At 40.9% G+C, this 26,941-nt stretch overlaps 1 protein-coding gene across 13 annotated transcripts in view; it reads right to left on the reverse strand.

Annotated features, from left to right (window-relative positions):
- Positions 1 to 13,215: 13,215 nt before the first annotated feature.
- The window catches only part of CHST9 (carbohydrate sulfotransferase 9), an 89,143-nt gene continuing 75,417 nt past the window's right edge, over positions 13,216 to 26,941 (reverse strand). For 12 of the 13 annotated variants that reach the window (XM_074550020.1, XM_074550005.1, XM_074550013.1 and 9 more), the window contains one exon: positions 13,216 to 16,759. In XM_074550020.1, coding sequence (XP_074406121.1) covers positions 15,662 to 16,759 — 1,098 coding nt within the window. In that variant the 3' untranslated portion in view covers positions 13,216 to 15,661. Of the gene's footprint in view, positions 16,760 to 19,631; positions 19,809 to 26,941 lie in introns of those variants that run through there. The other variant, XM_074550067.1, reaches the window with a different exon arrangement.

The raw sequence follows: 26,941 nt of genomic DNA on the forward strand, positions 1-26,941 counted from the left end.
CCACAAAGTAGCCTACAGCCCCACAACTATTTCATTAGAGAATGCACAGAAACTGTGACTTGAAGAAGACATGGTTGAGAATGGAACAAACTGTATAGAAAATCTGGTTTAGACCTTTGCATGATGCAGAAGAATATGTGCATAAGTTATATAGAATACATTCTAAAGAACATGTTCAACTGTTAAATCAGTTTAAACTACAGGTAAAGCTGTGCATCCATGCATCAACAGTGAAAAACCAAAATTTAGCATGACCAGTCAGCCTGTACAAAGCACATTGCACCAGATAATCCTTCTAACCACGAGGAAACACTGCCAGATCTGAAGAGCTGCTCCAGGAAACCACAGACAGGAAGTCCTCCCTCAGCTTCTGCTAGGAGATTATAGACAATAATTTACAACAGTGAAAAGTGAGTTTATACTTGCTTTTATATAACGTATAACACTATCAATTAAAGATGCCCTAGACTAGTTTGTAAATACAGCAATAAAAAAGTCATATTCATATGTTAAATGCTTACCAATCACAGTTTATGGCAAACACAGGCTATCATAATGTACAAATATAGGTGTTTGTCTCCATTTTCCTGCTCCTCCTCTAAAGCCATGTCATAAAGGATGCCAAGAGACACAATTTGATGGCAAAAGAGAAGCTGCAGGCTTGATGCTTGCTTTTTTGGTTTTCAAACTTCACATCATTTGTGTATATCTTGAGCTTAGTCGAGGGATGGGTGGGGGGGTGATTGTGTACAGTCATCTTTACACACCTCTGCTCTTTCATTTGCTGTCTTTGGGTTTTCAATCTAAGCCCTTCACAATCTGCTACAGTGATTTCAGAAAAAGACTCACTTGTTCTTTGGCACCTTGTGGACTCTGCTCCTCTGGCATGTTTGTTTGTTCACAAACAAAATTCACTTAGCAAAACCAGTAATTGCTTTTCCTTTTCTGGCAGATAGTGTATATCTGCTCTTTTTGATCTGCAGAGCAGATCACTGCCCCATGGAGAAGCCAGAACATTAATAGCTTCTGCCACTGCTACCATTCTTATTGTGAAAGATCTTCTGGAGGATTAGACAAAGGTTGTGGCCACATAAAACAGAGAAAGGCAATGCTTGGGGCACAAACCTGGAGCGAAGTACACTGTGCCAGCTCTGATCAAACAAACAGACTATGTTCTGTTGAAACCACAGAAGGCAAGGAAGACATCCCTTGAGATGGCATTGAAAATCAGAGGAAAGCTGCCCCAGTTTATCCAGGGATAAATTTGTTAGTGTTGGGAGTTGGGATCACACACCTTCTTTTTGTTTGTTTGTTTGTTTGTTCATAGTTTTCTTCTTTTTTTTTTTTTTCTTATATGTTGTCATCTTTATAAAATCTGGGTTAACTTGTTTTGGACTTCTATCCAACAGTGAAATACTCCTGCTACTGTGCTCAGCATAGTTAAGGAAATAACTTACAAAAGAGTATTATGAAAAATTTAAAGATGGTGTTAAAACTTAATCCATGTCAGGGTGGGGGAAATGTGCAGAGGAATCTTGCTGTGCTTCTGCTTCTCCTTCACTGAACATTAAGTCTGAATTTCTACAGTAATTTCCAGGACATCATGAATTAAAGATCTCTGTAGGAACTTGAGCCATGGTGAGAAGATGCTGCAACACATAAGAATCCCCATTCTGAACAAGAACTTCCCAGACAGTTGAAGCGTGCTGGATCTGGGATTTCAGTTTGGTTGGTTATGGAGGAGAGGGCACACTGCCAAAGTCAGAGAGGAATGTGCAAACAGCTAATTCCAGCTAAAACAATATGAGGGAGAGGGGCAGAAAAACTCCCAGCACTAGACTCTGTCATCTCACTGAATTGCAATGTGGGAAGAGTCCCTTCACTGCTATGGCAAATCTCACAGATACCCATGCTGGGCAGCTGTCAGACTGTGGGGTTTGTCAGTCAAGACTGAGACAGTTTTAAAGAAACACCAAAACCAAACAAAAGAACACAATTTAGAAGCACTGTATGTTTTCTCAGTGTCTTAGTCCTTTTCCACCTGTGCCTAGTGGGTCTGGACTCTATCCTTCCTCATGTTGCTGTTGTTAAGCTCTTCAGCTTTCTTGACTCCTCTCAGCATCACTTCAGGCTTTTAGTTTCCAAAAGCAAGGAGGTTTACATGCCTGTGCTTTCTTTCTCTCACACTTGCCCTCTCTTTCTTCTGGGTGTTCCTTTTCAGCAGATCTCGAGCCCACCAGCCATTTCAACTACAGCTGATGGAGGATCAGAAATCCCAAAGCTCTTTAGGCTCCTGCCAGTTCCCTGGGCATGAGTGGCTGAAGGCAACCGCAGCAGAAGGGACACTTGCTGTCACTGGCAGGACAGACTCCAAGAGGATTTGTAGAAGTGCCCTGGTGATGGAGGACTTAGTTGCTGTTTTCAAAGTGGTGCAGACTCCTAGGAGACCAAATTCCTTTGGCCTTCTTTGGCTCCTGCCGACAAGAGCGTTTAAGAGCGGGCTGTGAGCCTTTTCAGAAACCATTTGCAGAAACTCTCAGGCTTTTTTTTTTTCCTGAGTGATGAAAAGTTTCATTCTGTTGCCACTAATAAATCCCCTTCCCCTCACCAATTTATGTTTTATAAGTTTGGGTTAAGCTTTGTCTACTAAAAGGATCGTACATAAAACACCACTCACTGAAATGTGATCTTTGCACATTTCTGAAGTTTTAATTTTCCTGCGGTGTAATCTTGTTACTTAGGTCATTCATTTTGTCACGCCTTGGTATCAGTCTGGTCCAGGTTTGGCCGCAGGGCTATGTTCTCCTGACATTTAGAGCAAGAATTCCCTGGGAAATCAGTCAAGAGATTTGACATTGCTGCTGGCCAGGCTCCAGTAGGTTTAGTTTTACTCTCCTTCTCTATTTATTGTGGAATCTGTCTGTCCACAAGCTGAACATTGAGTTCTGTGCTAGAGAAGGAGAACTAAAAGGGACAAAATGGCCATTCATTCGGGGGATTCATTCAGGCTTTTCAGAAAGGATTTACAAGAAGCTGTGCACTTAAATGACTGCTGAGCTTCCTTAGCCCTGCACTATTACTTCCCTCACAAGACTATTTGGATTGAGTGCTTTTTCTTTGCCCTCTCCCCCACCTCAATAGGCTTCAATTACTGTTGGAAAAGCAAAATTAAGAACTAGGTAGCACAGGAACCACCTAGAGGTTTTTCACCTTTAGAAATAGTTTAATTTGAACATGGCATGGACAGACCCTTTGCTTGGAGGAAAAAAAAACCAACCCAAACAAGAGGAAAAAAAAAAAACCACCAACCAAAAGAACCATCTTTTTCTCTCTTCTTGCCACAAATTGCTGCAATGTCAGTTGTGAAAAGCTGCATCAGTGGCACAGCCTGTCAGGATTTGATGAACTGGAGAGAAGGTGCAGGAAGCTGCCCTGGGCACTCATGGGGGCACAGGAAAGTTAGGGGAACAGCCCCAGGTCAACTGGAAATAGAGAAGTAAGGTCTCTTGTGGAGGGGACAGTGACATGTAGCAGTAGTACAGAGCAAGATGCAGTCAGCTCTGAATGTGCCAGGAGGGAAAACCATCATCCTGCTGGTCTGTGTGCTAGGGCCGTCTAGCCTTAGCCAGTGGGACCAAAGAGATTTATCTAACTTTGCTGGGTGAGACACTGAAATTCAGTTAAGCAGTCCCAGATTTTATCAGCCACAGAAAATGCAGTACTCTGTAAACACCACTGTTATACACTCTGTAACATCCAGCCATGCTTTCCTGACCAGTCTGTGTTGCTGTCCTTTACAGTCCTTCTGCTCTTTCTAAGCTCCTTAGCTGGAAATGCTCAGCTTCTTCCCTCACCACCACTTCAGGTTCCTACAGAAATGAAGCCAAAGAATTGTGGAGTTCAAGACTAGATAGTAACATAACATGCTCTGCTTAACTTTGTATATTGTAGACCATTTCACTTTACCTCAAGACACATTTCATGAGTTCAGTAACTTATATTTGGTTAAACATATTTTGAAAAAGCATCCTTGCTTAGATTTGAAAACTCATGGGAAAGAAAATCCACCCCTTCCCATGGTAGCTTACTCCCAAGATTAATAATTTTCATCACCAAAAATGGTCTTTGTCTCTAAACTGAATTTGTATGAATTCATCTGCCATATGCTGCTTCTTATTATGCTGTTATCTGCCAGATTAAAAAGCCTCTTATACTTCTACTGTCTCCCCATGAGGATACTTATATAATGTGAGCAATTCAACTCTTCATCATCCTTTTGATAAGCTTAGCAGACTGAGCTCTCAGTCCCTCCCTCTAAAAAAAATCAGTAACTTTAGTTTTTTTCAGGTCTTGTTTGTGCCTTTGCCACTTTTCCAACATGCTTTTTAAAATGCATATTTAATATTGGTCTCCCAGAAGGCACATTCTGAAGTGAAGGCATTTCTTTTAGCACACCTGGGAATTGAATTAGTCATTCTTGCCACAGTATTGCATTGAGGAAGCCTTCTTTTTTGCTCTTCCACAGTAACTCCTGAGACCTTTTGGGGATATAGCCCTCATTCTGTAGATAAGCCTTGTTTCACTCTGAGACATGCAATTCTGCAGACATTCTGTCTGACAGGCATCACACTAGAGCACAGCCCAGTCTGCTGTGTTTGGCCATCCTTTTCTCAATCTACTGATGTAATTTATTTTATACTGGCAGTGATTCTATATTTACCTACAGACTTACCTGCAGAGGAAAACCCTAAAGCACAAGAGGCCTCACAGCGATCGCTTCAGATCCCCCAGCATGATCAGTACATTAAGTACTTTCAGAGGTCTCTCAGCCAGGTCTGAACCCCTTTGCTGTTCTGTGGCTAATGAACAGGGGTAATGCTTGAAGCAAATATAACTCAGTACAGCAGCAAAGGCTCTAGAAACACTGAAACACACTGCTCTGTTCAGCTGCCTCTGTCAACCATTATGAGATTTAAAGATTAAATTGTGTGGTTGTTAATTTTTTTTCTTTTTCTTGGGCAAGGCTGAGCCTCAGTGGTGTATATTTGACATGTGGCCAAGTGCTAGGAATTTGTTCTTAGTCCAAGTTTTTTTTTTTTTCTTTTTTTTTGGTATACAATAGAATGAAAATATGTATAATACATACATAGCTTCATATTCATAGGATTTATATATGAATAGAAGTCTATGCCATGGAAATCTATACCATGAATGGGCTTATGCAGCATATTCCAAGAAAGACAATTTTGCTTCAGATCATTCAGGTTATCTTTGTAGATTACTACAGTAACTGTTGTCTTAATACTATGTATTTTACAAGGGTTATCTTCCCTCTCAACACTAATACCTTCTAAAAGCTAAAACCTCAGGGCACAGATGTGAAGATGTTGATCCTTTTCCCATGCAGTGGTGCATCTTTCATTGAACTAACCAAAAAAGGAAGGTCTGACTATGAATATTTACAAGTCCCTTTGTCCATAAGCTTCTAAAGAAAACCTGATAGCATGTTTTTCTCAAAATCCTTTATAGAACAATAACTTTATTTCTGACAGATTTTTGTGTTTACATCTTGGAAAAACCCCAGCACATCAAGCTAGTGATACAGGTGCTGCATTTTTACTGGACTAGGAGAAAGATTTCAAACTCAGAAATTACAATTGGAGCTATTCAATCCCTTAATTAAAATTAACAACAAAAAAAGTACATTTATTGCAGAAGCCTTTGTGAATAAAAGTATTCTTTTACTTAGTAGCAGACTTAATATAAAATAACTAGTCTGATGCCGTTCTTCATGACTTACCTCTTTAAACTCATCAGTCATCTCTTTTCTTGCATTCATGTTTTAGATAAATAGTCTTGCTGAAAGTTGGTGTTTAAAGTGGATTTCATGTGTTTTATGGAGAAAACTATTTTTTGTGTAGACAGGTATTGTACTGGAGTACTGTCTATGAAGGAGACAAGGCTAGTGGTATCTCCAAAGCAGGGGGTTGGAACTAGAAGATCTTCAAGGCCCTTTTCCAACCCAAACCATTCTGTGATTCTAGGACACCTCTCCAGGTCAAAATAGTCTGAACCCTGTTAAAAATAGATGTAACTTTCTAAGAATGCACACAGAGAAAGGGGGATTTCTGAGGAGTTTATGGTTTAATGTAGCCCATTTTGTAAAAGCTTAACATGTCCAATTCCTATGTGATTTTCAGTGTCCCCCTGCACACTTGACTGCCATGAGCACGGCAGTCAGCCGCAGCACGGCAGAACCAACACGGCAGTGAAAGGGATTCTTTTCAGCTACACGCCTCACTGGCACCGTGATCCCCCTGCTCCCACTGCGGCCTGGCTGCTTCTTGGGCTGTGGGAGGGCATGGAAAACCACCCAGCCTGGCCTCAGTGTGGCAGAGTGCAATCTGCAGAATGGTCTCTTCAAAAATTAGTTTTGACTTCCAAACCAAACCTGTTTAGTACAAAAGGCAAGGGAAGGCACTTCCACGAAGTGTCACAATGTAATTTTTGCTGCGCAATGTCAGAAATTTGTAACTCATTCTTAAAATATCACCCTGATTCCATGTGCATTCCCTCAAAGAGTTGTTCTCTCTCTACCTGAGAAATTGTAGATACTTCCAAGTATCCAAAACCATGGAGAGGTATAAAGTGCATATAAAGTCCCTGTAGTTTGCAGCCAAGAAAGCTGTTTTTTCCCTTCCCTTCCCTTCCCTTCCCTTCCCTTCCCTTCCCTTCCCTTCCCTTCCCTTCCCTTCCCTTCCCTTCCCTTCCCTTCCCTTCCCTTCCCTTCCCTTCCCTTCCCTTCCCTTCCCTTCCCTTCCCTTCCCTTCCCTTCCCTTCCCTTCCCTTCCCTTCCCTTCCCTTCCCTTCCCTTCCCTTCCCTTCCCTTCCCTTCCCTTCCCTTCCCTTCCCTTCCCTTCCCTTCCCTTCGTTAAGTTTATTTAGTTTTTAAATTACCTTTAGTTTTTACTCAAGTGATGATGCCAAAGCAGAACAAAAATCAAGTCTTGGAGGGGAAAATGATCACCTGAGTTACAGACAAGTGTAATTTATGGGGAAAAATGGAGATTTTTTAGCCACACAGAGAAAACAATGTGAATGTAAAACAGTAGAGATCATAGTGTAGCCCAAGCAGTTGGAAAAATGTGTGAGATTTCTATCATGATCTTGAGCAAGATATTTTTAGACAGTAGTCTGCCCTGATTAAGTAATGAATAAATAAAAGACAAATCTTTCCCCACTGTTTCTTTGTGTAGAAGATACTGAAAGTCCTAGACGATTTCAGAAGTTTGGGCACACCATTGATTCACTTGGGTTTTGTTATGAGGCCAAAAAGGGAAAAGGAAAAAAAAAGCCTGTGAAACCCTATAACTGTCCAGTCTCAGTGGTTTTGTTACTGTGCCAAAATAAGGGGTCAAGGCATAATAGCACGAGAAAAGCTCACTTGCTGTAGATTTTACATAACAAGTTCTCAGCTTCTCTCATTCAGCCTGTGCCTGTTTCTGCAACCAAGGCAGCACAGAGAGCAGATTTTAGCTACAAATGTGTCAGTGGGTAGAGCTTGTTTTCCTTTGCTAAATTTAAGAAATGCTTTGGTGCTTGAGGGCCAAGGGAGGCACAGAAAGCAAAATTGAAAATTCTAGAAAGAATACTCCCTCTTTTCTCCATGTCTTGCTCAGAAAGGTATGGGTATGGGAAAGTAGATTCTGCTGCTTCCAATTATGTTTAAGGGTATATTTTGATACTAAAAGTCTGTTAAGTATGGCTTCCTAAGAACTGTGTTCTTTAGCAACACTTAGGAGTATCCACTTAGGAGTATCCCCTATTCTGCTTTTCAGAGGTGGCCTTTGCCACTCCCAGAGATGTGCCTGGCAGCTGCAATGGCTCAGCCCATTAAAGTTTGATAAAAACCCTAAAGTTTTGCCTGCTAACTTGCAGGTTGAGTAGCCTAACATATATCAGCTTAAGCTGAAAATTTCAATCTTAGCATCACTTTTAAATAAAGCAAGGCAGCAAATGAATTGTGGGCCAGATTCTGCTTGGTAAGAGTGCCTCCACTAGGGGAGTTTCTGTACTCGGGGCAGTGCATTGTCTTGGCCCCCACTGTAGCCACTAGGCTGGAGACAGACAAAAAGATACAGGGAGAAACAGGAGCCTTGTTGGCAGCAAGTCTGAGACAGAAAAAAATTTTATCTAACTTTGGTTCAGTGTTTGTGTTTTCTCTGCTCTTCAGGAGGACCTGCAGGGATCACGAGGATTTTGAGAAACATCATCCTCCCTTGGAGCTCAGCTTTTGCTCTGCTGCAGCCTGAGAGTGCTTTGATCAGAGATACAATGGCAAAGCTGCAATTTATTATTGTTCATTGTCACCTCCAGCCACAATTAACATTTCCCCTTCTCATTAGAGGTTTTTCCTCTGTCCCTTTTCTGTTTCACTTTTTTTTTTTTTTTTTTTTTTTCCTCTTTTTTAAGAGAATAGCAGAAGTCATAGCAAAGGTGACAGCTTGTGTCTATGGCTTGGAGTGCACTATGGGGATAACACCTCAACTTCCTTGAAAGCAGGCTTTTCTGTAAACCCCTGCCTCCTTCCCAAAACCCTCCTGGTGTCCCACCAGGAAACCTCCTCCCAAAACCCACATCTGTACCCATGACAAGAAACAGGCTCAGCTGGCAAACTGCAGCCCCACAGACCTGGCAGCATCCTGCCCCAAGCAAGCTAAAGAAACAAAAAGAAAGACTGTCCAAGAGGCAAACTGGCAGTCCCTGCAAGTAGTTTAGGTCTGTTTGGAATAACATTGTGGTTCTGCAACATGCTAACAGAATGTTTATGTGCATGTGTTTTCATGCACTTTTAAGGTGTTTAAAGTGAAATGCAGGACTTTAACTATGTAGCTCCCACTACCATTACTGCACAACCTTTGTCTAGGGGTTGTAAGACTGACATACAAATACTGTGTGTACGTCCATTTATAAAACATGTGCATGCATTTATATTGTGTTTATGCAGGCTTGTAGGGAGGGAACTATGTAGTTGAACTCAGCTTTCTGAACACACTGAGAAGCACGCTTTTTTTCTCAGATGAACAGTAACTTATCATTCCTAGAACTTGAAAATCTGTCTCTGTGTGTGTCTGCTTTTGTCAAAAATGAGATAATTTAATATGCAGGTCCTACTCTGCAGATATCCAGTTTTTACATGCAAGTAACTACCCTGAGAAAATTAAGCCTTTAGCATTTAATATCCTACTGACATGTATTTACAATCCACTGAGTATTGATTTACCTCTCTGTATGCTGAAATGCCCTGATAAACCTGCTTTGCTCCTACACCTTATATCTCAGAATGCTGTTTCTTGAATGCAAATTACACAGGCCACTCAGAATTTACACATCTTGGGAGATGAGCAGTACTGTGAGCTTTTGTGGAAAATGTGTTTTCTGCAAGGAATTTGAGAGGAAAAAGCCCAAACCCTGAGACAGAAGGAATTTCTGCATGACAAAGTCAAGACAGACACGTGTGCACAGATGGTGCTGACAGTACCACACTCTCAGGCAGGCTCATTAGTGCAGCCTCAGTGCCATGATAACATAGATGGGCTGGACTGGAGGTGGCTTACACTTGTCAGCTCAGAGCAACCCGGCAATTGGTCTCATCCATTTGTGCTGACATAATTTGAGAGGCAGGGAAATTCTCTGTGGGGACACAGAGGAAAGGAAGCAACAATTAAACATGTTAAAAAAAAAAAAAGTGATGGTCATGGCCTTGAGATTTTCCCTTTCCTTTTGTAAGGAGTCTTTTCCCCTCTCTCACAGTTGTCAATCACATCATTTTTTGAAGACAAAAGGAAGAAAGCAACATAGTCTGTCTCAATGGCATCCCCATGTTACTTGCAGTCTCCACAGGGTCACAGAAACAGTGCCTGTGTTAGTATGAGATAAATCTTGAGATGTTCTAGCATGCCAGGTAAACTGGAGCCTGCCACAAGGGGTGGCAGGACCTCAGAAAGGGCTGGGGGAACATGGCCCTGGGTACTGGGTAATGCTGCTCTGGTGTGTAGGACAAGGCAGGGGTTTGCATACCTGAATGGGATCCACTGCTTCTGCAGAACCCTCTTGTTGAGCATCACCTCATTTACAGCTACAGCAGTAAAAGAAATATGGCAGTACTTATTTACACCAAAATAAAACAGCTTCTCTTTCATTTGGGCTCTGAATAAATTGAGACAGCAAGATTCTCACTCTGTCTGCTCTCCCAAAGGAGCCAGAGGGACACTTCCCCCTGGTCAGACATCCTGGCACTGGTTTTATGCTGAGGCAGTGCCTGGATAGGCTTGACAGATGCACAGTGTTTTGAGACAGAGCTTGCATTCTTAAGGCTGCCAACTGCCCAGAACAGAGCTGAATGATGTGTTTCTCGGCTGGAGCAAAGTTGGGAAGTCCCCAGCTTCCTCCAAGCCCTTGGAAGTAAAGCATAAGGAAACGAAATGAACATCCTAGAGTCAAATTCCTTACTAATACCTAATTTCTAACCACTGCTCTTTAGCCACACAGTTTAATGATTTTAGGAGAAGACACATGGTATAATTTCCTTCCATTTACAGGACCACTTTACCAGTGGGGACACCAACACAGATAACATTTCATGCTTGTCCAACAAGTGGATGAAATTACAGAACCTGGATGAAGATCCAGATCTCTTAAGTCTAAGTCCCAGGCAGAGCCACATCTAACATTGAAGAGACATATGGACCTCACTTCAGATAGCTGCATTCCCAAAAGCACAATTGTTTTCCCATAAAACATGAAATTTCTATGATAACCAATCAATCTAAGACATTCTCCTTAAGCTAAATATTATGACTGTTTCCTGAATTCTCCCACTTGTGCATATTTCCAAAGGAAAAGCAATCCTAGGTATCTGGGGATATAAACAGATGTTTTTTGCTAAATCAGAGAGTTTCACCTCCCAGTAGTGTATGTGCTTGCCCTGCCCTGTGAACTGTACATTAATTGGTTGATACAGGACAGGTGCATCCATATTTTTAATGAAATATAATGATTTATGGTCAGATTTCAGACTTTATGTTCCAAGACCAAATTAATATAGTTTTGAAGGCATCACAGGAGTTATAAAGTTGATAAACTGGTATTAGCATTACAGTTGAAAAGACTTTTCTGATGTATTGTTAGCCTTAAGGCACATACAACAAAGATGTTTATATGTAACCCACAAATACAATACAAAGCTCTAGAAAAATATTTTCCTCTCAGACTTTTGCAAAGTGTCACATTGCAATTTTCAGTTAAATTGAAACTCCATTTAAAATTAAAGCAGTGATCTCCAATGACACATCACCAAGATAGCACAGCCTGAGGCAGGAGTAGCTCCAATAAATTTGGCCTTTTGGGGGAGTTCCACCAGAGGAAATTTCCAGGAGTATGTGCTGTGCTTGATTGCACTGTGGCTGCACACCTCTGACTTCAGCAAGCAACAGTCTAGCAGCAGTTTTGGAAGAGATGGCACAATGACTATGTCTGAGCTGTGCAAGCCAAATCCTACCGGGAAAAAAGAAGCTGCCTTCTGTTGATGTGTATATCAGAATTTGAGAATGCACACCTATGAAGTTTAATTCTTTAAAATTTGTTTATTCTTTAAAAATGTTGTTATTAAAAATTTCGGTTTTATTGATACTGATTCATTTTAGAAGAAAAGCAGATGTAAAACATTAGGTTCCAAAACCCAGATTTTAATTTCAGGAGGGATGCATGACTGTCTGGTGTTTGGAAGAGACACATGAGCCAAGGGAGCACTCTCCTGCCACGCCAGCCCTCCCACAGGCTCCCTGTAATGCCTTTACAGCACATTTGACTTGCTCTGACAACTGACCTGCATTAGGGAAGTGCTTAGAGATCTTCAAATGAAGAAATGTTCATAACTAAAAAGCATTTACTGTAATGAAGCCCCTTCAAAGAGGCTCTGCATGCCACAGCTGATCTCTAGTGTAGATATAATCTCACTGAATGTTGTGGAGTGTATTTTCATTCCTCTTCTGCATACATTATATATAATTTTCTGAGTAAAACAAACATCTGTGCGCAGTTGTGGAGATGAGATTTTATGCTTGCTATGGTGGATGACCTACAGTTTTTGTTTTTGCCCAGGATTCATTCAAAATATAAACAAAGTTACAATGCAGCCTCCCACTTTGACCTTTTAAATTTTACTTTTAAAAATAGAGGTTATCTTTTATGCTGCAAATTATGCCTTTATCTCTTATAATCCCATAAGTCAGATATCACAGTCCCACTTCAATTATGCTAAACTCTTATGTTAATTTTAAATCATGTAACTTAATTCCTGGCAAAGCAGGCTGGTGATTTTCAAAATGTGGTTAATGAAGCAAAGTACAATCTAGATTCTGCTACTGAGATCATCTGAATCCCTTAGGTCGCTGAACATGACTGTGGAGAGGCTCTTCTTTACAAAAGTCTCGGTTAGATTTTCAAAAAATGAATTTTTAAGTGCAGTTAGGGGCAATGAAATTTGAAGTTGAGCTTACAAAGAAGTTAAATTACTTTCACTAGAGCCATGGAACAACAGTGCAGCTAAAACAATTACACTTCTGTGCACATACATGCTTTAAAGACCTTAACTGGTGTCCTCCCCTGTTAAATCACAAATGCAAATCATATCAGATTTTCAAAATGATAGCCTGGGGACCTGATGTCCATGTCCATGGATGTATGCAAATCAATGTCATTTTCCCTATCATTTGCACAAACCAAATATTTGCTGATAATTTCTTTCAGCCCCCTCCTTTTCTCAAACAATAGCTTTATCTAAGACCCACTAGAAGAAGAAATCTTATGAGAATGTGTAATTTTTCAATGCAATTAAGCTGCCCCCCCCAAACCTCTGTCATTCTCTGATCTGATAGGCACAAAGTTTGCCACTAAAATGAACTCAGTGTGAAGCTCAAGTTCTTCAGAGAATTTGTCATTTACTAATATTAATTTATTTCTCTGAATTAAAGTATTCATACCAAATTCATCTATAAATTGGCCTCCATTCTTTATTAGCATGTTGCACTTTTTTCCTCATGTGCTTTTTTGAAAATACTAGTACCATTAGTGTGACATTTTTTTGTCTGTAAATTATCAGTAATTTAACACACATCCACAACAGACAAGACAAAGCAAATATACAGACACCCAAAGGTTGGTGGACATTTATTTTTTATTTAAATTTACTATATTCAATGGTCGTCCTGTATGGCAAGAAAGATTCACTCAGGAGTTGAGGTTGAATCCAATACTTACAAGAGCAGAGAATCTACAGGTCAAACCAAGGTCAAATCCAAGGCAGTTTTCACATGACTTAGAAGGTTACACAAAATCAAAACTTTCAGGAGGTCTTCTTTAATTGTCTTGGGTGGGGTGGAGCCCACAGGAAAACCAGAGGGATTTCTGACAGGGAAGGTGGGAGTTGAACACCATCCTGTGTTAAAAGGGGGAGATTTTTGTTCACCTGAGGAGAAGCATGCATGGGGGAGGTTCAATTGCCAGATATCCTCTCCCAAACACTTCTGGGTGTTAACACCTGTGGGTCCACCCATGCACAGCTCACACAAGCCACAATGTGTGTGTTCACCTGTCCAAGGCACCCTTGCAACTTCTCACTGGTGCTCAGCAAATGCATCTTCCCACACCTCATGCTGATGGATGTCTTTTTGCTTCTCCTCTTTGCTTCATGTTCCCTTGGTTTAAGCTATGAGTGCTGCTAGCCACAGACAGCACAATCCCTGGCTTGGGCTGCCCAGTGTGCTTTTACCTTTTCCCCTTGGAATGGCTTGTCCTGCTACAAGGAGAGATGTGCAGAGCCTGTTTGATTACACTCTGACACCATGGAGAATGGAGGTGGCTTTTTCCTCTCTTCTGAGGAGAAAACTGAGGGAGAATCAAGCAGTGAGGGTACCTAGGAAATGATCTGGCCTTTCAGTTGGGACACATAATTACTCCTGTGGAAGGACTGAATCTGTACATCATACTTTGCCTGAGACGAAGGAAAATAATAATAGCAGTAGCTGTGACCAGTGGTTGGGAACAGAGAAAAGGGATATTTTATTTGCAGTACTTTCCCATCAGGCTGTTTCCTTACCCTACAAATTGCTATATAAAGGCACTGGAGCAAGATGCACCAAATCATTTCAGAAAGAAAGGCATAGGGGACATCTTTATTGTGGAAGGGCATAGAGATTTTTCCCTGTCCGTTTTAGAGATTTGGTCTACTGATGGACTTGGTAGTGTTAGGTTAATTGTTGAACTCGATGATCCTAGAGGCCCTTTTCAATGGTTCCATGATCCTATGACTTTCCAGAGGTTTCTCCTCCTCCTGGGACACCCTGGCCCACCCAATGTGCAAGACAGGTTGCAGGAACAACTGCATGTTTTGGTCAGGCAGCCCTTGTGGGAGGAGAGGGAAGAGAAGGGTAGAAGGTATCTTTTCCTTTTCAAACCAGGACTGTGGGATTCTGGACACATCTTCCTCTAGGACAAATCACCAATACACATTACACCACATAAAACTGCACCATGAACCCTATTTCTTGGGCTTGGTGACCACTGGCAAGGCAGGCAGGACAGCAAAACACAGGTGACTCCAGGGAGCTCTGGAGCAGAACCAGTTTATAGATTTGGGATGCAATGGACACACAACACCTTCTCTGTAAGAGATTTCTGGGAGCTGGGCTGATAACCAGACCCCAGCAGACTGAGAATGGTCACGGTAGTTGCATTGAAGTTGCTTCTCTGTACAGATCTCAGAATATCCCAGAGCTGCCAGGCTGAAACTTAGTCCATTTCACCAAAAATGAAGACTACCATGAATATTGGGACCACAGTATGCCGGTGTCACATGTAATGATAAATCCACTGTGCGTTAAAACCTTAATTTTGTTGAATGCAGCAGCTGTCTGATAGGAGGGTCATATTTGTCAACTACAGTGCATCAATCAAAATGAGGCAGTGTACTGGTCCTTCACAGATTTACCCATATCTACTCTGCGCATCAACTGAACTGCTGTGCTATTTTTAGTTTGATGCATTTGTATTCAAGAGCGGCCTTCAATAAAAAAGGTCTAAAATTTGCTACAGTCTAATAGTAATCAAAAAAAAAAACCAAAAAACAAGACTTTCAACTGAGAACACTGTAAATATTTTAGAAAATTAGCCAATGATTCTTTATTAATAAGTGACAGAAAGTAAAAATACAATCAAAAGTTTTTTCAAAACCCATTTCTAAAGCAAACATACCAAAAAAAGAATCATGCCACTCTGAATTTTTTTTCTTAAACCATTAAAAGAACATTAGGTAAGCTAATGCAACAGCTGTCTGAGTTACTGCTTCCATAGAATAATCCATAACAGTAAAAACAGCTTTTTCAGGCATTTTAGTGCAATTTATGCTGTTTACAGGTCTTTTTTCCTTTGAATTCTCCATAATTTAGTATCAAATGATATCACTCTAGCTTATAAAATCTCCACTAATTCAAGACAACTCTACTTATCAGTAACTTCGTTTCCTTTCAGGGCTAATATCAGAGTAGTTGTTTTGAATCCCAACATGATAAGTATCTAGTAGAAGCCTGAAGCTATTCTAGTGCTATACAAGTGGTGATGTATAATTGAACATTAAGTAATCCAAGTAATAGAAGTCATAGGTCAGCTGTCTCTCCTCCTTAGACAACTCCTTTAAATATTGCCTCACTACTTCTGTACTTGTTCTCTCATCAGAGGAATGTCTGTCTTTGAATTTAGGGAACTTCAGATTGGCTGGAGCACCTACCAGCTGCAGAAAGTAATCGGCATCTTCTTCCAGGGTTTCAAACTTTCCTATGAAGTCATAGTTGATGAGGCAGGGATAGCAGAGCTTGCTGACTTGCTCCCAGTGAATGTCCATTCCTATTGGTCGATGGGAATCCAACAAATATTGGATAAACTCCTTGAACTTAAGTCCCGATCCTGTTTTCAGTGCTTCTTCATCTGCATTCTGTCTATACTTTTTAATTATTGCCTTCCCAAACACCGGATGGTAATAGCTGTTTGGATGCTCAAACTTATCCCTGAAGGCAGATACCAGTCTTTCCATAGGATCACGTACAAATATGAACTTGGTGTACATGTTCAAGCGTGTGTAGATCCCTTTTAGGTCATAACTGTCCAGTTTCCTCAGGTGCTTTCCATAGTGCACATCATCATGGGAGATGTTGTTTGCTGAAGCAGCGAGTCCACTGAGCACCATGAGGACCCTTTTCCAGTTGGAGCAGCCTGCTTTTGGCACTTCACAGTACAGAACTTTGTGCCTGTCCTCTACATAAATCCTTGACACGAGGTGCACCAGGTGGGTTTGCAGCTTCTTTCTGCTGTTGTATTTCCTGCAGAAGTCCTGCAGGAAGGCCCTGCGCTTTTCCTGGGTGCTGTCTATGTCCTGCCACTCACCACCCTTGACAAATGTCTTGTTTAATGGGTGCAGAGCAGGAGGTAAATACACCCCTCTGAACCAGCTCAGAGGGGACTCACTCGTCTTCTGCTGCTCAGGGAGCCGGCTCCCCGAGGGGGCAGCCACCACAGCGAAAGGGTCAGCCCTGCCCCGCCAGGGCCTGCTGCTTGAGACAGCCATCCCATGGTTACTGAGGCCCACAGGAGCACTTCTCCTCCATGCTGCTTTCCTCGGCATCCCCAGAGGCTGGAGCGTGAAGTCCTGAAAACATGGAAAGGATCAGAGCTTAGAGCACAGTGACAGCCCAGCCCTGCCTGCTCATGTTGCAGCAGCAGCAAGGATGGTGGGGTGTGCTCGTAACCAAACCACATCTGGTAAAAAGTCCCCTTTGAACTGCTTGATCAATACAGCTAATTTAGGAACAAGCTGGGCTAATTACTGAAATACATGCTTCTGAAGATTACCTGTTAGCACACAGTAAGTCTTCCTACAAAAATAAATAGCTCAAGTCACACCTCTTAAGAAATCAAAAGTGGCTCACACAGAGGGGCTGATAGTCCTGCTAGGGGTGGCCAGGCACTTTTCTCTACTGAGCACATTTTCCCCTGTGCCAGCACTGGCACTGGTGGAGTTGCATGGTCATTCTCTGGAGTGCACTGGCACAATCACAGTGACAGGTGATGGATCTACTCCCACCACTGAGACTTGGAGCAGCCCTTGTCCCCCAGTGGTGGCAGGGGACAAAACCAGGGCCCCTAAACAGTTGACATCAGTTGGTTTGAGCAGGGTGTAGTGACAGACAAAATCATCCCTCCAAAATGGTCCTACTCCTGCCTGCACACAGAGAGATGATGGAAATGAATTCACTGCACTGAATGTACACACAGGTGTCTGTGACACAGGTGCCTGCACCTGAGCTGCTTTCACAGCTGATAAGGAAAAATAGATGCCTTTGGAGTCTATTCCATCTGACTTATTTAAACATCAACATTAATGATACCAACTAACTAAACATTAACTAGTGACCCTGCAAAGAATGTTAAAGATGAGACTTTCCTCCTAACCATCTCTCTGTATGTCCCCAGCCATTGTGCAATCCACAAACTGCAGAAACAGCAAAGCTTGCATCTGTGTTTTGATGTCAGGTTCTTCAGGGCTTTGTATCATGCAAGTTGACTGAAGAATTTCTTGCAATATGGGTATTTCTGCTTGCTCACTCCTGAGTGGATTCTCATGTGTCTGCTAAGCCTTGTAGATTTTTTTCCTCCTGTTAGTAGGCAAGCCTGCTGCATTGGGACACCTCTACAGCTGCTTATTTTCATTACACATCTGAAGGGAGGATGTTTTTAAACATCTTGTTGCAAGTAACAGAAAAATGGTTAGATGGACAGACAAACACAGACTACCTGACTGCTTCCATGAGCCTAACATTTTTTGGAAAGCTACATAAAAAGGCTTTTCTGGAATAAACTGATTAAACATTTACTGGAAAGTTGATTTGTGGACTAGCAGATCACATATGTGGATTTGGGGGGATGATAAAGTTCATAGGCCAATTCAAATAAAGCTGTTAAAAATTCAGAGGAATAATGTAAGAAATTGTAATGAAGGGACCACAATTTGAATTCCAGTTTGAAAAAAAGCCTATGAAAAAACAAGCAGTTCCAAGAAAAGTTAGCATATGTTGCAGTGTAATACTTTCCCATAACAAAAACAAACCCAGGGGATCAGGCTTTTCTGTACTGCTGCAAGCCTCTGACAAGCAGGTCTTTATGCCACTGAACTGATTTTTGTATTGGTGAAAACAAAAGAAGTGACTTGTGCAGGACTTGTATGTCTGTGAGAGGGAAGGCATGCTGGTGTTTTTAGAGATGCAAAAGGACACAATTCATTGGATTTCATGTGGTCCACTTTTCTAATATATATTTTTTAAAATGTATTCTGTCTAATATTTTATTCTTTAAAACAAATGAAATGTATATGTCTAGAGATTTGTCCCTTCTGCCCTAGGACGGAAATAATTCAGGAGCTAAGTCAGTGTGTAACAACAGAAAGCAGTGCTAGTAGTAAATCAGGGTATGACTGAGCCCAATGGGAGTTTCAGCATCACAGTGAATGGCAAAGTGCCATTCTTGCAACTGCAGAACCACAGACTTACAAATAATTTAAATGTTTTTACCTTAAAAGGGAAACCTGGAATTAAAAAGGTGAGATGAAAAATACGGGATACTCAGAAACCAACTGCACAATACAAGGCTCAACAGAAGTAGGAATAAAAGTGTGTCAGTGCTGAAGTAACTAAAGGTTGTAAGTTCATCAGTGGAATTCTGGTGAGTTTGAAAATTTAGAAGACAGTCTCCAATGATACATGGCTGTACTGGTGTTCCCCAATGCAGAGAAAAAGAGGGGAGTACCTCATGACTTCCTATGGTATGTCACCTGAATTTAGCAGCTCATTTCTGTGCAAAGAAACTTTAACCATCTGAATTGCAAACTAATGCCACTAAAATGAGTCCTGTACTTCAGAGGAAAATTCAGCCTTCTCGAGCCATCCTGTCACCCTGAACTAGTGGAAGATGCCCTAGTTCCACTAGAACAGGAGGGAAAAGGACGGACTGAAAGGTGTAAGTGGTTTGGTTTGGTTCCATTTCAAAGAGTCTGCCTGGGATCCAGGGCAAGCCTCGAGGGTAACCCAAGGTGGTACCAGAGGAGGGGATTGTATTTTAGTTGCAGAAACTGTGAATGCGGCTGTAGGAATCATTACTAAAACATTGTTGTGGGATTAAAAACTTCAGAGATGGATGGACAGAACTATTCAGAGAAATCTCAGTACCAATGTAAAGGAACAAATGCATAGTTGGAGGCAATTGGAAGGGGCTCATTCCTAGTGAGATGAGGCAAAAGGAGAAAGAATCACTTAGCAAAAAAGCTCAAACAGAAAGCAAAATAAAAAAATAATCCCCAAAAGAAAACCAAAACCAAACCAAGACCCCCACAGGCCTATCCCTCCCTCTCTAAGCCATTAAAAAACCCCTCACACAAAACCCCAAAACTCTATGGCCAAAGCAATGATTCAAGAAGATCTGAGGACCAAGAACTTATCTGATTCTGTAAAATATTATTAGTTGCTTACCTCTTCCCCTTCTCTCTGAGACTTTACTTATCCCACTTATGTTGGCTAAAATATGTTTTTATGGTCGCCATGAGGGACAGTGTCCTTGCAGTAAATGCTGGCTTTAACTTGCTCTAAGAATAGGAATGGATAGTGATATTTTCCAAAGGCATAAATGGCTGGTACATTGCCATGGAAGTTTTCTAATTAAAAAAAAAAAAAAATTAAAAAAAAGGAAGAAAGAAAGGGATAAAATCTTTCTATACACTTGCCTGAGTAACTAGATAAGTACATAATAAAGGTGAGATGAATGAAAAGATGAATCAAGCTTTATTTTTCATGAGAAATATTTAACTAGACAGTTTTCTTGGGAAACTAAGAGAAACTGTTTAATAGATAGTGCCATGTTCCTTAAGCAAAGCTGCCTGACAGTCTGACACTTATCTGCATGAAAGAGCTGAAAGCCACACACTCTGAAAGGATTTAAATATTTTATGACAACAGTCTTACACAAAGAGAGCTGCCTTCTTTGCCTTGCTCTTGGTGTCAGTGATGCTTTGTTGTGCATTTTATGACACTTTAAAGATCTGAACAGCTCTATGTTATATCTTTTTCTTTTCCACAGCAATAACAGGTAAACAAAAATTTGCAAAACCAATAAACCCTTTTGAAAAACATCCATGTCCATATATCTGCATTCCTAAAAGTCCATGCCACAAGCTGCTGAGCATTGTTGTTCTGAAAACCACCTGAACATACACCAACAACAGGCAGCATGCAGGCAGCCCTTACCCAACTCTTTGAGCCAAGTGTCCAGGACAGGAATGCCCATTTATGGCTTTCCAAAGAGCTGTTAAGGTTGGGAACCAGCTGCCTGTCATGGGACATAACTCTGTGGTTACCTTGGAAAGATGCAAGGCTGTCCTCGAGACATGCTGACAACCTGTGCAGCAGGCTGCATACATTTAGTCTGAGAATTAAAACCAGGGAAGTGTTGAACCTTTACCAGTAATTGTGCAAACTGTCCTCTGTTTGCATAAACACATTTGAAAGAAAGTTAAGTGGCCATGAGCCACTAGAAGTGGCTATTTAGAAGAGTAGAAGACACTGTCTCACTTTAGCTAGGCTGGAACGGAAGACAGATTTAAAAATGAGTTTAAATTTGGGGAAAAAATGGAATTTAATAGTGTATTTCTGTGATGTGTGGCTACTGGCAGGCAACTCAGTAAAGCTGTTGAAACAAAAGGCATTTTAGAGTCATTAATGAGTTCATGGATTTTTTTTGTCACATTTTTATTGCTGTAGATTCCCTGCTCCTCCCCATTCATAAAAGGATTTCTCCTCATTGTAAAAATAAGTAGCCAATACTTTCTTTTACACACATTGAAGCTGTCTTTTCCTTTAATACCTTCACAAGCCACTGAGGTAGAAGAGATTGACTACTGCCAAGAATGGTTAAGACTCATCCAATTATGCTTTGTGGTGATTTTACAAGGCAGGGGTGGGATCTCATCTAGGCAGTTTGCAATTAGAGCAACTCACCATGCAAAAAGATAATGATGCATTGGAAAGGCTGATATTCCAGGGCTGATTTACAAAGATTTAATGGCCTGCAGTGCAAACAGTGCTGTGTTTCCTAAATGCCTTAGTGCTGGATATTCAGTTTTACTAACAAGAATAATAAAATTAAATAAGCCCAACAGATAACATAGCATGAAGAAAGGCAAAGGAAATAAATATTCTGTTTTCTTGTGCTTTTCTCTGATGTCAACTTACCTGTTTACCTAGGATCTCTCTACAGAAATCAACAAAGAGTAATTTAAGACAAGGTTCATTTTCCAGTTCACACTCAGACTCTAAAATGGTCAAAGAGCACACAGAGGTGAGTCTCTTAATTTAGGTTTTTAGTGGAAGGCAGCTTGAATACTGGAGGACTATAAAACAAGCATCCTCCTACTTGGATGCTTGGACTATAAAACAAGCATCCTCCTACTTGGATGCTAGGTATCTGTGAGTCTTCGAAAACTTTGGAACCAGTAGTTTCAGCCTAAAACCTCAAGTATTTCACATAATGGTTGGAGGGGGCTCTGAGCAAACTGATTTAGTTCAAGATGTCCCTGCTTAGTGCAGGAGGATTGGACTAAGTGACCTTGGAAAGGTCCCTTCCAACTCAAACTGTTCTGTGATTCTGTGATTCTGTGATAATTTTTGGGCACACTTAGAAGAATCTCTTAATCAGAGGACCAGGATTGTGGCAGATAGCTCAGTCTTGGTGTGCAGTTTAAATGTGAGGAAAAGTTTGCATGATTCCTATTTTCAGCAAGCCAGTGAATCCTGGATCTGTTATGACCTCACTTCAGCTGTACAAACATGAAGAGCTGTACTTGCATGTGTGAATTTTCTTAAGCTGCCAAAAGGAGAGATTATCCTAACTTCTCTTGTGCTAGAAGACTATTTGGAAAACGTAATACAGAATGATCAGACTCCTCTACTACTACTATGCTACCTGAGCTAAAATGTAAATATGCTCAGAACTCTCCCATATCATAGCAATTGTTTAGTGTAATGTTGGTGAGCTAAACAGAGATCCACAGGATCTCCCAATGGAGAGGCTATTCAGGCTGCCCACAAGTGACAGAAAATACTTGCTGATGAGGTGCTTCACCTTCTGTGCAGTGGAGATAAACCTCTTGATTCATCACTTGTGCTTGTATCAGCTACTCCAAAGATAATAGGCAGCACTAACCCCTGACCTCCCAGAGGAGCCATGAATTTTTGGCTTATCTAATTTATTCAGGGCATATCACTGATGCTACATTCCTCAAAAGCCAGAGGCAAGACCTTACTGACACAGACACCACATTTTCCTATGAGATATGTATCCCTAAAACACATGTACTTGTACCAAGCATCTCTAAGATTACTAAACACGTTGAGGGGAAAAAAATAAGAAAAAAGAGAATACCAGATACTCAGAACTTCCTTTAGAGACTAAGAGGCAAACCTCATAGTTTGTAGCTGAATTACAATTAGGTTCAAAGGAGATCCTTGTGAATTCTCATCCAGACACAAAATAGAATAACTGATCATAGTAAGAAAAAAAATATTGCAGGTAAATTTTAATTAACAGATGCCAGTAATTTTAAATACTGCTTTTCAAAACACAGCTTTGTAAATCTAACTATTGCCCCTAGAATCTGTTAGCAGAAAGTCCTGCATCTTATTGCATGGTGACTTGGAGTTATGGCAAGGATACACACCAAGATAGTAAAGAAGGAAAGGGCAGAGGGAAAGAGAGGGGATTTTTTTCTTTTTATATGGTGTGGCCAAGTGTCAGTGATTGGTGTGGAAAAATTTGAAGGGAGAGCCCCAGCCCAGAGATGATTTTGGAGGAGAACAACCCAGGCCCACAGGCAGTGGGGAAAGTGGAGAAGCTCAATGGGGTGAGATAAACAGTAACATCATCACAAGTATGGTAGCGTACTGAATGAGAAGACAGGAGAAATCCATTTGTCTTTGGCTGAGATGCCATAGATACCCAACTCCTGGCCTTGCAGCAGCCTCCCCTCCTCTCCCTGCCCTGTTCTGATCTACAGAAAGCACAAAGTCATGCTAATGAGGCAGGACAGTCTGCACGAGCCACTTCCACAAGCTGATTCACATGGTCAGCAACTTGGATGAAGGAAATTAAGCTCTAATTTACTTGCCAATTCTTGATCAAATCTGGAGTTAACTCCCTCCTGTTTCCACCTTCACAGTCAAAGCATTTGGATTCTCCAAAGCATGCTTTGAATGGGAGGAATAAGAAAGATCAAGGCATAAATAATAGAAAGAGTAGCAATAAAGATGCTATTATTATCAGAAACTGAGTTTTGTGTGACAGATTAAAGACTCAGCAATACAACTGCAACCAAGTATAGCAAATAAAAAAAGCACTCCACTCCCTTATTGCTAATAAATACATTATAGGGAAGGTCAGTTGATAGCAATAATAAATTGGTTTCAGGTTAGTGCAAAGCTGATGCTGCTTGTCTTGCCTTCTGATAACAGTTTTATGGTGCTGGTTCTTTGTTTCTTTGCACTATAACTTACAGACTTGAAAATAAGCACAGAGCCACTGCAGCCCAGACAGCTCTTGTCTCTCTCTGCAGCCAATTTGCATGGACTGCATGTCAGCCTAGATGTTCAGCTAAGATGCCCTGTTAATAAAAAGCAATTTTCAGGTCATGGACCTCTTAACACTTGACCATATTTAGCCCTACCTAGCAACACTTGTTTTGGGTACAGGTAAACTGGTGTGTTCAAACTGTTTGATTCTGAGCTCAGTTCTCCCCTGTATCAGTAAAACCTAAGTCAAACACTGTGGTCAGTGGCCAGAAATCTTCACCAACACTCATTCACATTTTTGTACAGAACAGCAAAACACTTTAAACAACTTGAAATTCAAAATTCACTAAACTAAGCATGCAATATTGATTTTATGAAGCATAGTGCTTCTTAACAAGTAGGTTTACCTTATGTGCAGAGGGAGCTTAAGTCTGAAGATGACACTCTCAGGCAATCTCTGTATATTGCATATTGATCTCTTATTTAACTCATTAAGTAATGCTAATGTGCCTACTTTTTCATAACTTAAAGCACAGAAGCAAATCAAATGACCTAAACAATTCCTGCTGTTGACAAATACAATTCTCAAAATTGCTATTTTCAAGTCTATTTGAAACACGTCTTTGAAAACAAATAGCATCTCTTGCATGTTCACAACTCAAGCCAGGCAGGAATTTTTGAGTGCATTTCATATTTCAGACAACATCTATTTTCCTCTCTTAAGAAAAGGGATACCAACATTTTCTTATCCAAGGAAGGGATTTTTTATCCATGTCTTAGCCCTTGCTGATCAACACCCAGCCTGCACAGGAGAGGCCCTGTACCCATTTCCTTGTCTGCATGAGTAGACATATTTTGCAGGAAGCTGACCAAACTGCTGGGCGTTAATCCTGGTGGTTAATCCTGCACGTTTGGACTGAAAACCCTGGCTCCCATTTCCCAGCAAGTGCTTTGAGAATAGAGGCCTGAAATCTAATGCCGTGCTCCTGCACACAAAGCAGAGTTCCTCACATTAGTGGCTGTGGCAAGATTCACAGGGTTTTTTTGTTTCTGGTAAACAGAATCCATCTCTATCTTGTTTGCAGGTAAACACACTTATCTTCCAGCATAAACAAGACATCTTGCTGTTTTAGAAATAATAAGAGAAGTTTCAAATGAAACTAAGTTCAATGAAAAATATTAATGTATATTCAGGCATGAAGAATTCAATTTCTCCCAAATTGCTTTGGAAGAGATGCTAAGATCTCTAGAGGTCTCAGAGCATTTTCCCTTCAATCAAAATTAGCATTTAATTCAAATTAGATGACTTTATTGGTAAATAAAAAAGAAATAGAAATGTAAATGTGCTCTAGGTAGGCAAATATCTGAAATACGTGTTTGCCTACATTTGTACCCTTTTAACAAATTTGTGTGTTAATTTCTAGACAGAAAAAAATAATACTTGAGAAATGATTGCATTCATAAATTACAGTGGGAAAAAACAGACTGTGAATTGACAAAGGGCATTGTTCACTGTACACTCCATCCTCACACTGGCTGACCTTGTTTCACTGAATGGGGCTGTCATGTCTATCACAGGTAAAAGAAAATACACTGGCTTATTCTGTAGCAGATTTTTGTGTGGCTATGCCCCCAATATGCATTAATGTGCAAGCAGTACCTTGGCTGATCAGTGTGCCACCCAAACATTAACTAGTTCCAGCACCATCCCTCCCTGAAGCACAGGAATCATAAGAACAGCACTGTGTTTGAGGGTAGCTGCACCCACCAGAGCCACAGTGTTTGGTTTTATGCAAGTCCCTTGACCTTCACACTTCGTTTTTCCATGTCTGTAAACCACAGAAAGATAATAATTGCCTAGCCCATGTGAATATTGTGATTTCTACTTTCTGATTAACACTGGTAGAAAAACCTTGCCATTTTACAGAGCAAGAAGAGACAGAAATCTGATAACTGGGATTGCCACGCAACTTCCCAGTCCATGCTGCCCTTCATTGCTCCAACCTCTCACCATGTCTTTCAGTATTTCTGTTGAGCATTCAATCTGTTGCATATTGTTATGTTTGTTTGTTTGTTTTTTTCCCCAAAAGAATAATTTTTCATAAAATTTAAGATATTTTTATCTTCAGACACTGCACTTATGTTCCTGTCTGTACAGCCTGAGAAACAGTTTCCTCCACAAGGGACTCAGAAGGTTCTCACATAAAAGTGTCTTCTGTACTTATTTAAATAATAAGTACATCCTCCTGCATTTTTTTCTGAGAGTCTCCATCTTAGTGACTATATATTATGAACTAATCAGTGAAGGACTGTTACATTATCTGAACTCAAAGGGGACAGAGAATGATATCAGAAGCAACGTTTATCAGCTTGGAAGAAAGAAAATATTATGTGTAGGGAAAAATGGAACATTTTTCCCCAACTGATTTTATCTGATAATATATCAGATAAAAAATTAAAAATTAATTTTAAAAAAATGCCACATCTGCTTACTGATACAAAATGTGCAGGGGGAGCAGGAAGGATCTCATATTCAACCAGACAGGGCTCAGAGCTGTCCACCTCAAACAAGTGAACAAATGAGAACCTATAGGAGATTACCAGGTGACCCACCTAGTGGATCAGGGAAAAGAGGAGTGGTTAGAAAATTGTCCAGTGGAAAAGGACCTGGGGGCGCTGGTTAGCAGCTGGATCCGAGCCACTGTGTGTGCCCCGGTGGCCAAGGGCTTGGTTTGTATCAAAATCATTTGTATTTTTGATAAAAATCAAGGAATCTTGGTTTGTACCAAAAATATGGCCAAACAGGACTAGGAAAGGGTTTGTCCCTTTGTACTCAGCACTGGTAAGGCCCCACTTCAGGCCTGCAGCAAGGAAGGTTTCCCTTGGTGAAGAAGGATCAGCTTAGGGAATATTTAAACAAACGAGACAGAAACAAGTCCTTAAGGAACAGAAACAAGGAGCTTGTGGAATGCACTCATGACTGTTGAAGGAGCTGGAGGATGTCACCATGAGCCTATTCTTTATTATCTTTGGAAGATCATGGTGACTGGGGAAGGTTTCCTGAGGACTGGAAGAAAGCAAACATCACTCCTATCTTTAAGGTTGGATAGCAAGGAAATGACAGGCTGATCAGCTTTGCCTCATTACCTAGGAGCATGACAGAGCAAGGGACTATTCCTCCCCTGGTGCATTTCACCTTGATGGACTTCATGACATTACTGTTG

Source organism: Zonotrichia albicollis, chromosome 1 (assembly GCF_047830755.1).
Source record: "Zonotrichia albicollis isolate bZonAlb1 chromosome 1, bZonAlb1.hap1, whole genome shotgun sequence".
In the NCBI taxonomy this organism is placed as follows: Eukaryota; Metazoa; Chordata; class Aves; order Passeriformes; family Passerellidae; genus Zonotrichia; species Zonotrichia albicollis.